At 39.1% G+C, this 19,688-nt stretch overlaps 2 protein-coding genes across 5 annotated transcripts in view; both read left to right on the top strand.

Moving 5' to 3' along the window:
* Positions 1-19,688, top strand: part of dpr8 (defective proboscis extension response 8) — a 114,091-nt gene that overhangs the window by 40,472 nt on the left and 53,931 nt on the right. For 3 of the 4 annotated variants that reach the window (XM_068303470.1, XM_068303469.1, XM_068303473.1), the window contains one exon: positions 16,411-16,471. The exons of the other annotated variant lie outside the window; for it this stretch is intronic. The gene's annotated coding sequence lies outside the window, so the exon portion shown is untranslated. The remainder of the gene's footprint in view (positions 1-16,410; positions 16,472-19,688) is intronic. 4 annotated transcript variants of the gene reach the window in all.
* LOC137587165 (uncharacterized) lies at positions 9,499-10,813 on the top strand. The gene is made up of 2 exons (XM_068303439.1): positions 9,499-9,574; positions 9,681-10,813. The coding sequence occupies exon 2, from the start codon at positions 9,706-9,708 to the stop codon at positions 10,702-10,704; it is 999 nt and encodes a 332-aa protein (XP_068159540.1). The 5' UTR covers positions 9,499-9,574; positions 9,681-9,705; the 3' UTR covers positions 10,705-10,813.

Below are 19,688 nucleotides of genomic sequence, written 5' to 3'. Positions count from 1 at the left end.
ACCTTGTTGCACAACAAAAAGAGTCAAGGCCATCTGAAACCACGCCCCTCACCCCTCTCACATAAACCTATGTACATACATATGTTTGTTCACATGTAGGAATATGTACATATGTGCGTATTAACTTGCCCCATTGGCCCCCTTTTTACATTTTGCCATGACATGTGCTTAATGTTGGCACAAAATTAAAATTGCGTTTTAATAGCAACACAAGCATACACACACACACACACGTGGAGATAGAAAGAGGAGATTGGGGATGGTAGGTTAAGAGGGAGGGTTAAATATAAATAAATGGGTAAACAGATTTTTTCAAAAGTTCTTCACATTCTCAGCCATACATAATTTGCACACAAGGACAAGGACAAACGAGAAATCAACAGAAGCTTCGATATATGTGAATGTATATATATCATCTGGGTCTATATAGTATACTGACTAATGATTGGTTTCTAACTGAAACCAAGTTCATTGAAGAGTCGTTCATCTTCTTAAATATAGAGAAGTATTGCTTTACTTTAAACATTTTCTTCTCAATTTAATTTGACAACATGTCGTATGGGTAATATATAAATACCATTGAATGACATGTCGTATGCGTGATATGAAATGAAAATGATGTGAGGACTACTTGGAATGAAATTTATTTGCGACTAATTGCCAAGTTTTTCCTATATGCAGGAGCTTTGGAGTGATTTGCTTTAGGAACCTAATAAAAGAGTTCAAACTATAGCTTAGTTGGCCCTGAGCTGTATAGAGTGAGCCAAATAAATAAATCTACACGTAGTTTACAAGTTCAACCAAAATCAGACTCTAACTAGAAATAACATTGAAACTTTGCAGCTAAGTTTGTTACCATCGCCCCCCTTACGATGCTTCAGTTGCCATCCTCCCCCTGCAAACGGCACATCATGCAAGTTTATTAAATTAAGTTAACGCAAATTTAGCAACAACACCAAGGAAAAGAGGGTGTGTGAGAGAGAGAGAGAGTGGGAGAAGGGTGTGTGAATGCAACTAAGTGGCAACAACAACCCGATCAGTTCGGACCAGACCCAGCTATGCCCTAGCAGGATGGGCCAGTGGAACTATGTACATGAAATGGCACGCATACTAATGCAAAATTGCTGTTTGTCTGGTTGCCTGGTTGTTGCTGTCGCCTGGTTGCCAATGAACGCATTAGAGAAGCCAAAATGTTCTTGCAACAGCAACAACAGCGATAACTACTTAACAGGAGGCAAACATACACACACACAAACACACAGCATGTTATAAATACACTCTACGAATACACTCAGCATTTACATTTACATTTTTGTGGCAAGGCAAGGCAAGGCAAGAACCAAGACGATGAAGCACCCTCAGAGCCAAAAGTGGAGTCGAGTGGAGGATATGAAAAGGGACATTAACCTGCTTGTTTGTTAGTTTTCGCCTGTTTTAGTCCAAAGTGTTTGTTTATGTATTTGTGTAAGCAACAACAAACACACGAACAAAATGCCCCTGCAAAGTGATTAAAGTTGTCCACTCTCAGGAAGTTGCTTGTACACCAGAACAGGTCATTAGAACTAGAAAATGTTCAAATTAAGTACCAAATGTAGCAGAACAACATTATACATACACACACACTCATATACATCTGATCGATAGAATCACATTATTATAACTCTGCTCAACATTTTTCAATTAACAATTCGATTGAAAAGTCTGTCAACAACTTAGCAACAACTGCACAAACAATCGCTGAAAGTTCAAGAAAAGTATTTATAATCAAATTTGTTATATTAAGTTTACTTCAATTTCAACTACTCTCTCTTGGCAACGAAAAACTATTTAAAATTCTCTAACATAAGTGCCTAAAAAGGGCTTAAAATTTGATCAAAATCGTGACCTATTCACCATGCAGGTCATAAAATTAACAAAGGGCCAAATTTAACTTTCGTCCTTCAATCCTTTGTTTTTGCCTTTAGGTTCGCTTAAATCGATTGTATCGGCCAACAGTAAAAGTATTTATTTATAGATAAAATGTCGTATATAGAGAAAGAGAGCAAAGCAAAGCAAACAGGAAACAAAAGGAACATATTAGATAGACAACAGTAGCAGTAGATTCCTTTTATCCTTGCCTTTGTCTTATGACATATTAGATAGACAACAGTAGCAGTAGATTCCTTTTATCCTTGCCTTTGTCTTATGACATATTAGATAGACAACAGTAGCAGTAGATTCCTTTTATCCTTGCCTTTGTCTTATGACTCTAAAATGCTTTTGGTTTATACGAAAATTGATTGAAATAGAAGTTTTTATGCAAAGTTATCAATTCTTAATATACAAATCAGAGATTTTTAACAAAGTTAGTTTCTTTTATTGAAAACTACATCAATCAAAATATATTTGGGCTTATTAATGATCAATTATCCTTTGAATTAATGTAGCAACAAATGTTAGCCAATTTGATGGATGAGTTTTCGTTATTAAATTGTTTTTGGTTAAACGTTTCTTAGAGCTCTTTTTCAGTTGGTGTTTTTCAGAAAGGGTCCTTTTGAAAGTGTTAGCCAAAGATTTCTGAGAATCCTTTGATAATATCTCACGAATCTCGAATGAAAATATTTATAATGGTTATTATTATTGAAATTGTTGTTTGTAATTTTAGACTTAGTATTGAGGGAAAATGTATAAATACTTTTACTCTCTGAATATTTATGTATTTGTTTTTATCAATGCTGCATCCTCGCGGGGTATTGCGTTTGTATTGGTGTGTTGGTGTGTTGCTAAAATTTTTCAGTCAATATCAATATGTGGCCATCCATTATATGGAAACTCCCCAAACTCCCAGCTATTTCCGTTTCTTCTACCTCTGCCACATCAGCCCCTAAAAAATATTCGTTTTTCCTCATGCAGAAAAAAAAAAGAAAAAACCGAAAAAAGAAAAACGGAATTCAAGCGACGCCGTATGGATAAGAGGGAAGAGAGCAGCATAAACAGAAGTGGATAAAGAGTAAGGGAAATGGGGAAAGGAGGCACGAAATGGCGGACGGAGGATGGTGGATGGGTTGGGCAGGGGAGGATGATTCTATGACAGCACTAAAAGCGCATGAAGCATAAATTTCGCATTAACGTAAAGCGCGAGCGAGCACACGGTTGGAAAATATATACACACACACACACACACATACACACACTCGAATAATCACATATGTGTGGATGTGTATATGTGTGTGTGTGTACATATAAACCGAAGCGAACAACACAAAATATGCAATAATAATACCGAAAAAAAATACCAAGTAAATAAACCAACACAAGAGCAACAAAATGCAAGGGAATGATACTAGGTGAACATGGCATAAGCGATGGAAGGATGCAGGGAATGATGGGGAAGGGGAAAGTGCTGTGAAGTGAGCAGAAAGCGAGGTAAATGCAAATCTAGTGGCTGCCTAGTTCACTCTGCTTCAAATATATGCAGTATAAAGGCAAAAACGACTAACACGAGAAAGAGGCAAACAGACAGACAGATAGAGAGTAAGAGAGTGCAAGAGGGAGATGCAAAATAACTAACTGAAATGGGCGTCAGCCATCTTGAACTGTGTCTTGAACTCCCTGTCTCTCTCACTGAGATCACACACGTGATTCGAAGAGAGCTTATTCCTACTTTCATGCTAAGCGACTCTTACCGAAGGACAACACCAACATCAACACCAAACTTAGCCCATTATACCCTTACATAAAGGGTATGTGAATATTATTTACACTTTGTCTGTCCTCTTGACAAACAACAACAAAAGTTCTTGCTATAATTATCCTTCCGCCATGCCAGAATTTTATCGCGTTCCCATAGTAAATCTTCTTAAAGTCCCTTTCAAAGCTTTATGGCCTCAAATTATGCACTTTTACCGTTAAGTAAACTAAACCGCCATAAAAAATAGTAAGTAGACTAAAACTTTTTCTTTTATTATTTCAAATTTGCCCAACATTACACAAAATGAAGCCGTGACTTGGCATATAATATTTTAATGGCCAATCTCTGTCCTTGAATAAAACAGATTAAAAATTTTGGAATCTCATATATATGTAGGTTTTGTTTCGACCAACTACTATAAGCACTTAGTATATATGTATCTCTCACTATAGGAAATGCAAATTAAAGGAAAGATTTTTCAGTTTATTTTGTCTTTTGTCTGGGTGAAACATTTTTATGCGCTGCCTTTTCCAACCAAATATTCGTTTTGCTCTGTTCTTGATAGTTTTTGGAGCGCATTACACACACGCACGCACACACACACACACACTAAGAGTGGACTGAGGTAAACTTACATATACTTATATATACATAGACAAACTCGTATGTGAATATTTTGCACTGCCTTTGGTTGTTGACGTTGTCACAGTTGATGCTGCTGCTGCTAATGTTGCTGATGTGGTTCTCTACCGACCATTTCTGACTTTGCCCTTTGCCCTGCTCTAACCACGTATGATGAAGAACAACATGCCCTGGAGGGGGTGTGGCAGGAGGGGTGAAGAAGCATGATACGCTTATGTTTAAGTTGGCAAATAACACGCTTTTTATGTTGTGATATCGTTATAAATGTGCTGCAAATAATATACTCAAAGTGATGCATACAGTGGCAGCGTTGAACGCGGATGAAGGACACGGATGGGGGGAAATGTGGTGTGTGGGTAGGTCTCGTGCGGTAAGTAAAGCTCATATAAAAAGAGAGAGAGAGCAAGTGAGTGAAAGAGGGGAGCTGAGTTACAGTTAAGCTGAGACTTTGACTACACCTAGACGCAAATATCAGTGGCAGAGTCAAGCGAAAAGAACCAGCAGAAGCTGCTTTGTATGCAAATGGTTGTGTGTGTGTGTGAGTGTGAGTGTGCGAGTGTGTGTGCTCTGCATAATGGCTCACATGTTGTCTTTAAACATTAATGGGCCACACTGCCAAAGTAAACGACAAAAGCAGAAGGAGTCCACCGCAAAATAATTCTCTTTTATATATCTTTCATAAGTCTTACGGCCTGACTGTCTCGACCCACTCACACAATGACAAAAATGACAAAAGACACATTGATTTGACTTTGTCATTAAGTCAATCAGTGAGCTTATTACTTTTTTTCATCTTTTTGCTACCAATCAAACTTTCAAGAAGAAGCCTTCACGTAAACTGTTTAATGAACAGGTGTCGGTTACCTATTTGCAATAACTGTGCAAACAAGAAAAAATCATAAAAAATCTGTAAGTTCTTAAAGCGACTTTTATTCTGCTTTGAATTAAGCAATTTTCAAAGATCACCATCTAAAACTTTGAAAAACAAATGAATTAATTGGATTTATAGAAGAAAAAGGTACAACAAAAACAATATGCCTTTGTTTTGTACACATTTAAATCAAATGTTTCTATGGAAGCCGTTTAATAGGATATTTTCAATATTTTCAATACAAAGGATACTCTGTGTGTGTGTGTGTGTGTGTGTGTGGATAAATTTCAGCAGATTTCAAGGACCTACATGACCTTTGAAAGAATGTTAATATAGACATTTAATTTCTTTGCTTTGCATCAAAAAATTGTTTCCAAAATTTTTGAATGAAAAACAAAATGGATTTTAAGATCATTTCCATTTTATTTGCATTTTCTCAATGCTTTTCATTTGCTGCTAACTTTTGTAAAAGTTTGATTGCTTTCGCTAGTTATCATTATTTCACATATAATGTCCTTCACACACACACACACGCACACTCTCACACAGCCACAAATACAATTTGCTTAACTTTGGCCCATATTTTTATTCCATTTAAAGCTTCATCCTCCCAAACCCTTTCCCTTTCTCTTAGCTCGTTCTCTCAGTTTCCACTTGTCATGTTTTATGCCGATTTCTGTTTCATTTGACTCGCCACACGCCACGCCAGGGCTAAGTGCATCATGCTGAGTGTGTGTGTGTCTGTGTGTGCCCCATTTGGTAAACTTTTCAAATACACACACACACCTAGACACACACACACTTCTCTTGTCTCCCCTTGCAGACCCCTTGAAATAATAATAAAAAGCGGCATTGGAAAATTTATTAAGAAACTTGGGCACTAAAAATAGTTGCTGCTGTTAGCAAACGGATATGCCAAGGATGTTTTCTCCTTGCTGCCCCCATGCCCGTCTTTTGCCACCATAATGAAGGCATCTTTTGATTGCCATAGATACGATCCATTTCGACATGTACATATATATAGATTAAGCCAGGAAAAAAGAGACCTTGACAACAAAAAATCAGCCGACTTTTGTGACGGTTTCTCGCTCTCTTAACAATTTTTGGCATTTCTTAGGCAAGTTGAGAAAGTTTTTTCCGTTTGGAATTTGGCAAGGGTATAAAAATGTAGAACATATTTTGGGCTTGCCACGTTCATTAACCAACCATTGCCCGAGATGAGACGACGGAAGGGCGAGGATAAAGTTCGACTTCAGTCGGCTGTGAAATCCTTTTAATGGCATAAATGGGTTAAGCATTTCTCTGCTGGTGACGTAAATATAAACAGATACAGCAACAGTAGTGGCAGTAGCAGTAGCAGAAGGCCGGTCCAGTTAGGTTCTGCATTGGTCTGGATTCCGGATTCGGAATCCGGATTCGGGATTGTGTAGGGACTAAAAACCCTTCTCCTCCCTTGCTGTTGCTTGTTTAGCCCATTTTGTAAGCCTTTTTGCTTAGGTTTAAAGCCTGAATTTCAGTTATGGCAAAAACGTGAGAGCTCTCCCACACACTCTCCCTTTCTACTTTGGTTGCGTCAGTGTGTGTGTGAGTGTGTGTGTGTGTGCGTGCATTGGGCATTTTTCAAAATGGCAAACAAAGCGCGCGTGACAGCAAAAAACGACCAGTTCCACAGAAATCGCTTCTCACACTCCATGTCTGTCCCTCTCACGCGCCGAGCCTCGGGACTCCCAATCCGAAAAACCATTTCCACCATTTCCCACTTCAGTTTTCCTCTCTTTACAGTTCCCTTTTGTCTTCAATACTTGGGTGCGTGTGTGGGCATGTGTGTGTGCCTCTGTGTGTGCCTCTGTGTGTGTATGTGTTCCAGACAGTTTGCCAGCATTTGCTTAATTTAATTTCGGCTGCCTCAGCGACTGCTCTGGCCCAGTTGGAATCCTGTGGGATATTTACTCTTCTTTCCCTTTGCACGCTTAAACGTTGAATTTACCGCACCAAAATAATCGAATATTTTGAGCATTGAAATCTTTTACATTAATTTCTCTAGCACCTATTTCGGTTTGTTTTGTGCTATTAATCAAGTCTCGCTCACTGCCTGTCTGTTAGTCTGTAGGAGTGTTTGAGTTAAATGCATTTTTTCCCCATTTTGGTCTTCCTTTTGGCCGACTTGAAGATGACACTTTAAGATGCTAAGCTAAGCCATAGAAAAGCAGTGATTACTTATACATATCGTATGAGATATATGACACCTTTCTATTTCTCGTTGGCATTAAAATTGTTGGGATTTCGTTTAAGATGAACGAAGCCAGAGTGTGGTAAGGTGTGGTGTGGTGGAGGGGGGAGGAGAAATGATGTTCACTCACTTGACCAAACCCAAGATGTGGCTTCTTCTTCGATTTAGCCGTAGCACTTTGGCCAGTGGTCAAGAGAATCAAGCTGCAGTCATTGGATAGTTGGCACCATCGAATACCAACGTACCAGCCCTCTCCATTCGCCTCGATATCCTTCTCCACCTGGGCATCTCTGGGCTGACAGGCATTGAAAACACAAACTGTAGATTATGCCAACACTGAAAGACCGTTTCCTCTTTCGCCCTTGTCTCGCCTACTTACCTATATACCAGTTTCTTCTCCCTCTCTCTCACTCTCTTCCTCTATACGTGCTCTGGAATAAATCACAAAATAGGTAGAAAATAGTGAAAATAAAACAAAAGGAAAATCATCTAACATCGTTTGGAAATTGCAACTGTGTAGTAGTATTGGTAGTAGTTGCTCGTAAAATGGGGGCGTGGCATGGCCAGGTAACTGGTAGCTAAATGTTGCCCAGCTTTCTATTCTCGGTACAAAACAAAAACTATTTTCAGCCAAAATGCCGAGGCTGAGGTCAGTTCCTTTTGCCTTTCTGGTCAGTTTGGCAGTTGGAATTGCGGTCAACGCCACCTCGAGCATCCTCCTTCTACTCTTCGTGCAAGCCGAGTCTGTGTCTGTGTGTGTGTGTGTGTGTGTAAACGTAAAAATAACCACATTTTGCTTGCATTTTTCTTTTTTCTAACCTCTATGTATGTTTCGATACTCTTTGCCAAAAAGTTACTTGCTACTGACACGAGAGATGTACATTTGAAATGTTAATCTTTATTTGGTTATCGGTAAAAGGAACTAGTTCTACTTTAAAGAGCTTTAAATATATCCACACATTTCAAATAGTTGCATGGAAGTATTGAAAGAGTATTTCGAATTCTATATAAGGCTTCCTTTAAATGGGTGAGCCACCAAAATAATCGAGTTCAAAATGCAGCAACAAAGTTAAACTTCTCCTCCGACGACCATTGACAACTTTTGCAGCTTTAGTGGATGGGCAAGGAAAGCAATAGAGCAGAAGAGGACGTAATGCATGTATCTGTAGGTGTATGTAGGAGACAGTAAAAGGTTGAGGTATCTCACATTCACACTTACATACATTCACACTCGCACTCAAACACTGACACACATAAAGACCCAGTCAAATGAGCAGCCCAAAACGCCGGCAGCATTTTAACGCGGTCGACTGCAGCGCCGAGAAAAGCGGCAAACAAACGAATGGACAGACCGCAGGATAGAGAGACAGACAGATGGACAAACGGACAGACAGAAGGCAGCGGCAATGTAGGCGATGAAAAAAGCATTCCGTTGCGCCAAGTAAACAGCCAACGGCCAATTGAAGGAGCATTGGACGACGGGTTGGACGGATTTCAGCTGCTGCTGCTGCTGCTTCTGCTTCTCTTGCTCTTGGGTGAACCAGCATCAAGTCGAGATGTTGGTTGCTCGTTGCTTGGTTGAGCAACCGCATTAAAACAAATAAAATCAAATAAAATGTTTACAAGGCGAAATTAAATTCACGCTTTAATAGGCCCATTTGCCGCAGCCAAAGGAGACATAAAATGGGAGACATAAGGAATGAGAGAGAGAGAGAAGAAAAGAGAAAGTGAAGGGAAATTGAATTGCTAGACAAATAGAATTTAGCAATCGTCATGATAAACAAAATTAAAATAAAATTTACTCTAAAGCACATTTTCTTCAATTGATCCATTTATTGATTTTTTCTTTGACATATCGGTTAATAGAAAGCTTTCATACACCATAACCGTAACCGTAATCATTGTTTACCCAAACCGTTCCAACTAGAAAAACATTTTATCGATTAATCGGGTCTGCTCTTTAATCGATTAATGCTTTCTTCGATTTGCCATCGCTAAGACCTTGACAAATCTAGTAGTCCATGACTTGAATAATTTTTTGACTTTCAAGTGGAATGATTTATGCTAGCTCATTCAACGCTTGGACCTGAAACGAGAAGGACTAGTCACTAGTGAAAGCAAAATGATGAAAAAAAAAGAATATTCCCAATACAATTGCTGAGTAAAGTATCAACTTTTTAGTTTTATTTGCAATATTTTAATAATCCTTTTTGTGTCGACGTGTGTGTGAGTATTTTTTTAATTTTTACGTGTTTTGTGAACTGCAGAAATCGTGAGAACAACGACAACAATATGATGAAGGCTGCCAAGCTAAAGAAAATTGAGGATCAGGTTCGGATTGGCGGTAAGGGAACGCCTCGCCGTAAGCATAAGCATGTCCAGCGGACTTCAGGCTTTGATGAGAAGCGTTTGCAAAATACATTGCAAAAGTTGTCATTGACTCCGATAAATGACATACAAGACGTTACCTTTGCCCTGAACGATGGCCGGGAAATGATCATTAATTCACCAAAAGTTCAAGGGTCAGTTGTCTGTAATATGTTCACCTTCAGCGGGGAAATGTTTGAAGTTCTAATGAAAATACCAAACAATGAGACCATAACTTTTAGGGATGAGCTTAAACGTAACTTCAAGCAGACGAAGCAACAGCAAGAAAAGGAGCGCCAGCGTCAGCAGCAGCAGCGCGTGGACTCGAATGACGATGACGACGAAAAAGATGATGAAAGCGAAGGCAACCCACCGAAGGTGGTGTCAGTAGGAAGAAAATTGGAGACCATTCGAGAGGAGGAATGGCCTTCAAACGATGAGCTATTGGTTAAGGCATCTAGCAAGAACACCAAGATTAAAAGCAAGAAGGCACCCAAGTGCCTGATCAAGGATGTGCAGCAGCAGGAGCAGCAGCAGCAAAAACAAGAGGATATTACAAAAGATAAAAAGAAGAAGAAACAGAAAAAACCACGTATTCGCATCCGTTCACGTAACAAGACTGTGGTGGATGGTTCTCTATTGGATGGGTCCGGCGATGGACCAAATGTGGCAGCTAAATGTTTGAACCAGAATCAAAGCAATGTAGATGCAACTGATTGCATTTCGCTATGCGATTCGGATAAAACAAGCATTTTTTCCGATGGTTCCGATATGGATCAGACTATAATCGGCGATAATGATTCATTCATCACTCTGTTCCCCAACGAAGAGGGCGACGATGAGATCGTCTCCAATGCTGACAAGCAAATTAACGGTAAACCCACTTCCCTAGATGCTGAGGAGGTCAAGAATGGAACCGACTAGAACTGTTGACCAAAAAGGAGAAGAAGAATGGGCGATGCAGGAGGGTGGGTTTAGCCAGCTGATGGGATGATTCGAAAAGCAGAGAAGACGCACTGGCAAACCAAAAGAAGCGGATAAATATTCAATTTGAAGCAAATGAATAACATTTAATGAACGCAACAAATTTAATGTAATTTTTTCTTTAAATAAATACATTAAAGAGCAAAGGTCAGTCACCCATTTACACACACACACACACGCACATGCAGCTTTTTACTTATCAGTAGCTGCAAAGGAAAGACATAGAGGGGTTGGGCTGGTGTCTGGCAGTATGAAACTAATCTGGGCTCCGAAAAATGTACGAGAAATTAATCTGCACATAAATTTAGCATTAAAATTTAATATATTTGTTTATGGTATGTCCTAAAAGTTAGGAAAACGTGTGTGTGTGGGTGTAGAAACAAAAAAGGCAAGTCAACCCCCTGTGTTTGTGTGTTTTCTATGCATGTGTTCGTATACGCTCAGTACTAATAAATAGCAAAAGGAAGGTAATAAAACGGAGGCATCGCTACCATAATACATAGAAGAAAGTTACTGATAGTGTGACGGGGACAAGGACAGGGACAGGGTCAGGGATAGAGCGAATGAATGCCCATTATCCTATTAGCACATGCCGTCAGTCAGTCAGTTAGCCAGCCAGTTTGCTGATCATTATGAAGTATGACCTTTTTGGCCCACCCAATCAAGAGCGTATCTCTTTGCATATGAGGCTAATTAATTTTGCACCAGACATGGCTACAAATTGTCTTAAGTTACTCCCTCCTCGCCACCTCTCAAAGATTGCTAGAAGTTTCGATTTATAGAGTTTCCTAGTTTACTTTTCATAGAAAGTAGATGACTGAAAATATCCGATTGTTAATTATTTGTAATACATTTTGCTCTCTCTCTCTCTCTTGCTCTCTCTGCTCTAAATGAAAAATATGTCATACATGTGTTGTCTTCTCACGCTTCCTATTTTTCATTACAAATTTCCGTTCGTTCGCATCTATTGTCTTTTTTTCTCCATCCAACTGTCCATTCATCCATCCAGCCATCCATCCATTGGGCCGTGTATGTGTGTCTGTGTGTGTCGTTCTAATGAAATACGCATTATTTGGCAACCGTCTGGGACAAAATGAATTTAATATCTGTGAACCAAGGGCATCTAGCACCATCCGCAAAACGATGTCATTCATTTTCTATGTCACATGTGTGCGTGTTTCGTGTATATGTATGTGTGTGAGTGTGTTACCATCATTTGACCATACATTGATCCACTTTGGACAGAAACTCGATGTTCCATTGTCTTGTGGTTTGGCACGGCCAGCAATGTCCTAGGTTGTCCTGCTTTGGCCCGGGTTGGCCTGGGCTGGGCTTAAGTGTTTATTAATATCGACTCGTGCGAACCCGGACATGTGTTGTCGGTAAATTGACTTTGCCGTAACTGATAAGGCCACCCCATCTCCAGATCCAGCTCCTAGACCCCCAACCTAACTATTCTCCAACTCTCGTTCTTTATCTTGTCCCCCCATAGAATTTCCTTTAAAGACAGAACTTAAGTTACCGTCTACATAGTTCGAAGTAGTCAAGTTCAATTTGTGATTGTTGTCGCATTGCATAAAGAAAAAAATATTCGACAATGTTTCTATGTATGGAAAACAGCTGCTTCTAGTTAATAGTATACCCGTTAATATGCTCTATTATCCTTCGAGTAAAGGGTATAATTACTGGAGTTGGTCAGCCAGAATACTTGGAATACATTTAACGTTTTCTTTTCTCAATGGCCCTTGTTTATTCTTGAACATAAGCTTATTGGGGACCTCTTGTTAGGAAATCAATTTGGAATTCAATTATTCAAAAGCTGCAAAGTCTCAGTTCAGTTTAACATGCAAATACACTCAGGTGATTCAATTGAATCTAGTTTAATATTATAAATAAACTCCTATCAGATCAATGACCTGTGCAGACAAAAAACTCTTGCCATATTTTGGTTAAAAGAAATGTAGGTATAACTCTGCAGTTCTTTTGCTTGCCAATATATTTTTTTGGTTTCCAAAAAGTTTCGCTTTATTTTTCACTTACGTCTCGAGCATCTAACAACTAACCTTGGCAAGTCCAATACAAGGAATACTGCACCATACTTTAGGCCTTGGCAGCTAACTCTCTCTTACACACACACACACACCCAATGTCTTTATATATTTTAAAATTGCCTTGCTAAATAAACGGCGCGACGCGCAACTTATAAATTTTATTTGAGAATCAAGTGATACAAATGCAGTGGCAGAGCAAAACGGTCTAAAGAAGGTAGAAAGGAGGGGGAGAGAGAGAGGGAGAGCGAGAGAGAGAGACAGAGATCAAGCAGTTACCTAAACTGGACCAAAACGCTAGAGGAAATGGGGACAAAAAGAAGCCAGAATAAAGGTGAAATGAAAAGAGAGCGAAACGAGAACAAAAGCGTAAGACAAACACGAAATCTCTGCCATGCCCTGGATTGGTTGCCACTGTGAAAATAGTAGGAGAAAAGAGGAAAAGGGATAATAAATTTAACTTTTACTTCGCCATGTGTGTGCGTGTGTGTGTGTGTGTGCCACGATAAAAACAAGGCTCTCTCAGGGTCATAAATAGCAATGCAGGGAAATTTTCTTTGGGCAATCAACAAGAATTTCTTTTTTTGTCTTGCGCTGTTTTTGTTATTGCTTGTTTTTTTTTTGTTGTTTTTGTGTTTCTTTCCTAAGGGATCTTTTTGCGGTTGCGACTTTTAATTTAATACCCAAGGTTCTTTCGATGGTTTGTGAAAATATTTTGCTGCATGCATGTTTACACACAGATACACATACATATATCTTTCGGGGTCAATTGTCTGCCCCGAAATATGGGCGGGTGGATGGTATAATAATGGAGTTCAAACGAAGGGAAAAACAAAAAATTAAGTTCAAAAGTTTGATTGCCTACATAAATAATTGCCCCCCGCAGTCTGTTTTTGGCAATACGTGCATCCATACTTGTAATAAATTGTCTGGATTTCGATCAGCTAATTTTCGTTACTCGCCCATATAAGTATGCTATGGAAAGAAAACAATCTTCTTTACTCTGTATTATGAATATTCGATTCTCTTTCATACTGACAATTGATTTATGCCAAATGGTCATTATTAATTGAAATAAAGGGAATGTAAAGAGTGAAAGTGAATTGCATTTCATTCTGTATATGACTTTTAATAGGCATTGTTTTAAAGTTTTCCTTTTCCCGTCTCATATGCTCATTGGCTTAACTTAAACTTAAAACCATTTCGCTGACAATGCGCGAGTGTTGAGTTTGTTGTTCGTTTCAGGACACGCCAGGAGTGCCAACGCATTTACACAAAATTGATATCGGTGTCTTAATGAAAATATTTCAATTGAAATGTCTTTCCATGTGACATGCTCAGCAGCAGGCAACACCCCGCACTCTCCGCACTCGTGTTGAACCATTGAACCATTTTTCATTTAAATTTAAACATTTCAATTCAATTTCGTTTGCTTTTATTGTCATCAATTGAAGTCCTCGTCTTGTTCTTGTCCTTATCCTTGTCCTTGTCATTGATAAATGTTAGTGACTTCAGTTGTTGGAAAATTTCAATTTCTGCTTTCTTCCTTATGCGATCGAATAACTCACACACAAAAACTCCAAGCTGATTAGCCGTTTTATTTCCTGTTTCTTTCTGGTTATAGTGGAGCTTGCCATTTTGTGGTTCATATAAAAGTCAACTGAAACTTTTTGGCCCTCCACCTCCACGCTCTCTTCTTTTGCTTTGGTTCTTTGTTTGTTTTGTGTGTGCTCAATGTAAATTCATTAAGCTCTTAAGCCTAAGCTGACTGCGGCTTAGTTGCCTACCTGATGTCCCCCAACTCCTGTGCCTTCGCTCCGCTCCGCTCCGCACCGCTTTGTGCTGGGTTCCGTGTTCTTCTTGGGTGCTTGGGCAAATGGCAAACAGCAGCAAACAAATTGATAGCCTGACGTCGACTTTTACCTTGCATATTCTCACAATGGCGTGGAAAACTTTTGCATTATGCATGTGCAGCAGGAACTTGGCAAACAAACTCTTAGTTGTGGTGCGGTAGATTTTGGGTTTGGTGGGGTTAGTCTTGGAGAGAGTATAAAACTTTGCCTTAGCTTTGGCATAATTAAAATGTTTATGCATTTAATTGCAAATGAATGGAAATGGAAAACTTGCAAAGAATCGACAAAAGGAATTGGTGTATCAAATTGTTTTCCGGCTGTTCTTTTTCTCCTTTTGTTTTGTCTTTGGGTGTTGTGTGTCCTTCATGGTATAGGGCAAGAATAATTGGCAAAAGATTGCTCAAGTGGAAAATTGTCTTTAAAATTTAATCATCTGTGTATGTGTGTGTGTGTGAGAGAGACAGTTAACCACAATGAAGGGACACTCATGTCCAGCCTCTGCTGCTGCGTTAATTTATGTGTCGCTAATCCTGACACCAAGGACTCGACAACAGCAGAAATGACTTTAGCAGTGTTCGGCTTGCCGCACCATTTCTCAGAGTTGCCAACTCCTAAAACCACACAGACACACACACCCATACATGCATGTATGTAGATAACCCTATGGGATAACACACTGATGAGATGACACGCCTACTTGAAGGAAACACATTAAATGACTTCATTACCTGCAAATTCTCAAATAGAACTGCACAGCGATGAACTCCATAGGAAAGAAACCGCAAGCCGAAAGATTAGCAAAAATGTCGAAGTCTTCAAAATGAACATGGTGGTCAGTGGTAGCCATCAAAAAATGAGCTCAACTCTACTAGACAGACTGGCAGACTCGAACAGTGTGTGCGTGTTGGCTTTATCTGTTTTATGCAGATACTTTTTGCAGGCCACTGTAAACAGGAATGCATAGAAATAACAATGTATCGACAAGGCTAATTCAACTATCGATAATGACTATCAAGTCAAATCGATTGGCTAAAAAGAAGCTAATTGAGAATGATTCATATTTAATTCACTTGTCAAACACAAACACAAGTGATTATGATCTATGCATTCCACTCAATCCCATTCCCATTGCCAGTTCGTTTTGTTTCGCCTCAGTCTCGATGGACATTAAAAAAGAAACATTTAATGCATTTCTCTGTGTTATCATTGTAAGCCAACAAAAAACTTTGCCTATTCCACCTGTCCTGAAACTCCCGTGCGACTTTCTGATAAGTCGCTCTGCCTCTGCCTGTCCTAGAAGAAGATGGAAAAGGAAATGATAACGACGAAAAGAGCATAAAAGTAACAAAGGGAATAAAAATGGTGACTGAATGGCAGTTGAACTCAAAGCGAAAGTCAAAGTCAGAGCCTGAGCCCGAACCTGAGTCTGAGTCTGAGTTGAAATGAATTCATCCCAGGGGATATGATTTTTGGTTGTATTTCCTTTCCTTTTCTTTTTTTCTTCTACTTATTTCATTTTATTCGTTTTGGCTGAACAAAATTTGTTTATGGAATTGCGATAGAATTTACTTTGCTCTCCGCGGGTCGTCTCTAAGAGCTGAATAAAATATGCAAATAAAATTTGTAAAAGCAACAAGAAAGCATTAAGTTCTGTATGAGCATATAAACAAGAAAGTGCGTTAAACTAGTGATATGGCAAATGTTTGAACTCGACTTCTTTTCCATTTGGTTGCTTTCATTTACAGAAAATACACAGCTGAGAGCCAGAGTAGAGGCAAATAGCAGCAAGCAGCCAGTCAGGTACAGGTAAGTACAATAAAATTAACACAAAAGTTAGATATTTTTCGGCTCAAACTTTTTCTAGGCCAGACGGAAGAGACGAGGGGGGTTGAAACTTCAAATTCAAGGGAATGTGGCAAGACGAAAGAGAGCTCCCTCTTTCCCTCTCCCAGCAAGTTGAGCTGCGTTCAAGCTTTACTAACTGTCATGTACTTCAGCGACGCTTCAACTAAGCCACTTAGTTTAGTTCAGGAGAGCAAGAAAAAAGTTCAACCAAAAAAACAAGGAACAGGAGAAAAAATAGCGAAAAAAGGAAGAAAATGAAAACCTTGACTAAATAGAAACTATAACATGGGCTTAGTAAGCTTATAGACTTTAAAGTACCCTGCACTAAATAGCAGAATTAACTTTGTAGTTTATTTTCTCATGTCACCAAATCCTTAAAGAAAAAACAGACATCCTGACAGAAAAACAATTGGTCAGTCTCTAAGGAAATGCATTAGGCAAATGTTTTATAATTTCCAATACGAAACTAACTAACTTCCATCTGATCTATAGAAAGTTTATAGCTTATTTAGATACATTTCCGATATCTTTAATAAATTTCTGTAGAATATTAGAACTTGCGGTGAATGGGATTCAAAGAAATTTTCCAAACTCCATCCTTCTATTCATATCCTTATATCCTTCTTTCCCTCTTTTTCTCTGTGTCTCTTTCATCTTCTTCTTTTGGTAGCGGCAAAGTAATCTATGTAGTTGTGTGTTGGCTCTCCATTTATCCCTCTCCATCCACTTCGCTATCTAGTCTGTCCTTCAGTCAGCCAGGGAGACATACAGTCAGAGATTTAGCTGCTTAACGAGGTGCACTTGGTGAGTGGGGGAGAGAGGGATTGAAGAAAAAACTACTTTACCAGCGGGCGTTTCGCCTTTTTTTCCTCTCTCTCTCGCAGACTCTCAATATTTTCCTTCTGTATGCTAAGTGAAATTTAATGCTGTGGAAAATTGTAAGATTTCAGTACTAATATTTATTTTAATATTTCTCTTTGAAGAGCTAAGGGAGAAGAAGGAGGCTGGTTGGTTGGTTGACTGTGTGCAATAATTTCATTTGCAATTTTCCTTTTACTGACCGAATTTGCTCAACACACAGATAGACACACACACACAGAGACACACACACACACCTTTATTGTATTTGAAAATTAGTTTTGGTTGGCTCGTTTTGTGCACAAGTTGGTGGGGAATGCCAGTCGGCGGTGGCGGCGAGGAAAACTAAATTGCGAAATGATATTACCACAATATTATTACTAGTTTTTCATTGTTATACCAAGGGCGTGGCAGAAAGACTATGAGAGAAATCGCACAGAAGAGGGCCAATAGAGGCAAAACCAATGAACACGTATGAAAAACATAAAGTACACAAACCAAAATGGTCAAATGATCGCACCTCTCCAAAAGGAAATAAAAGATGAAAAAGAGAGAGAGAGAGAGGGAGAGAAAAAACACACGCGAGGTGTGCTAACTGAAATTGAAATTGGCTGCAATTGGATTAGATGTTGGTTGGTGGTAGGGGGGAGGGCAGAAATTGGCTAATGGCTCATGACAACGTGACTGAATGGTCGGTCCGGGTCTAGTTTTTGGCTGTGTTTTGGTTTGGCCCATTCGATGGGCCACTTGGTTTCTGCTCCGTTAAACAATTTCGTTAAATTTCAAATTCAATAAATAATTAGAATAATTCCATATGCCATGGCCTCACAGGCACCGACCTTGTGTTATCCTATGTATGTATATGTAACCTTAACACATTTCATCTCAGGCATCTGTTACTCAATGATTCCTAATCAAATTTCCTTTTTCCTTCCGGCAGGACAATAAATAAATTCCAATTATCTTTGATTTTGCCATTTTTCCGACCTATCTAACTGCGTAAATTGAATGCCAAATATATCCCTTTTCTTTGCTGTTGCGTTTTGTGCAGGATATGAAAATAATTTCAATGAACAATTAAATGAAATTTCGCAACCACAAAGTGTGAGTGGGTGGGGGGGAGTAGCACATAAAATCTATCAAATAATATATTATAAATAATACCTGCTCACCTGGCGCACCTGTATAAATTGATCAATTATATTTAAACGGCTACTGAAAACGCCGGAAAACTCTCTACAAGTTTGAAATACAAACTATAACAGACAGATCTGAGTAGTTTTCGGCATAAAAAGTCCTTTGGTGGAAAGCATATAATCTCTATATAGTGCACCACTCAATGGGGAAATGTGTGCCGAGGCAATATTTTTTGTACCATTTTCATTATTGCTTTTTCTTTTCGTATGCTTTATTTCGGACTCTGTTTTTTTTTTTTTTTTGTTTTGGCACTTGGTTTGGCCAACAAATATTTCTGCTTTCCGTTCGCTCTCGCTCTTCTTTGGTCGCACTTATGCTTGTTCACCTTCAGAGCTTACTGGCTGAATTTTTATAAATGCATTACGTATACGCGGCGTATGCAATGCAATCACGCCGAAAATTCGTTTCTCTCTACACACACACATACGCAGAGTGGAAGTGGGGGGGGGGTTAACTGAAAAAGAGATATGGGTAGGAGTTGCAAAAATGCTTTTGATTGTTTGGTCCTGGCAGTTATTTATATTTGTATTGACTGCATTTTTGGTTTATGCTGCAAAAAGGGGCAGGAGGCAACCCATTTGGGCAGTAGAGAGATAGGGGGCGGGGGTGGTAAAAGTATTTGTGGGCTATGCGGACGCTCAATTTCGTTAGCTCTCGCAAACAACAAAAAAAAAAGCAGATATATATGTATGTATAACCGCCTCTTACTCACAAATCCTTCTTCCTTGAAATTCTTCTTCCTCGGCTGCTTTACCATTTTTTCGCACATTTGCAATATATATTTTCCATTTGAAGGGTAGATGCAGGGTATATTTGATTAAAAATTTGCCATTGGCATTGTTAAGGCATTGTTATTGTGTGCAGGGTATAGTAAAAGTCGTTGCCATCTTTCAACTTAATATACATACATATTTTCGAATTTTCGAAATTGTTGTTGCGCTTGTGTGCGTTTTTGGCAAATTGGTTTACATGCCTAGCTGTGGTGCGATGTGGGTGGAGGTGGTGCTCGTGATGGTGCTGCTGCTGCTGCTGGTGGTGGGGTGCAAGGGAGCAAGGGGAGTAAGAATAATAATAACAAAAAGCAAGAACAACTTGCCGACGGCTAGAAAACTGCGTCAGAATT

This window comes from Drosophila tropicalis, unplaced genomic scaffold (genome assembly GCF_018151085.1).
Source record: "Drosophila tropicalis isolate 14030-0801.00 unplaced genomic scaffold, ASM1815108v1 contig_158, whole genome shotgun sequence".
Lineage (NCBI taxonomy): Eukaryota > Metazoa > Arthropoda > Insecta > Diptera > Drosophilidae > Drosophila > Drosophila tropicalis.
This window is presented reverse-complemented; position numbering and strand designations above follow the sequence as displayed.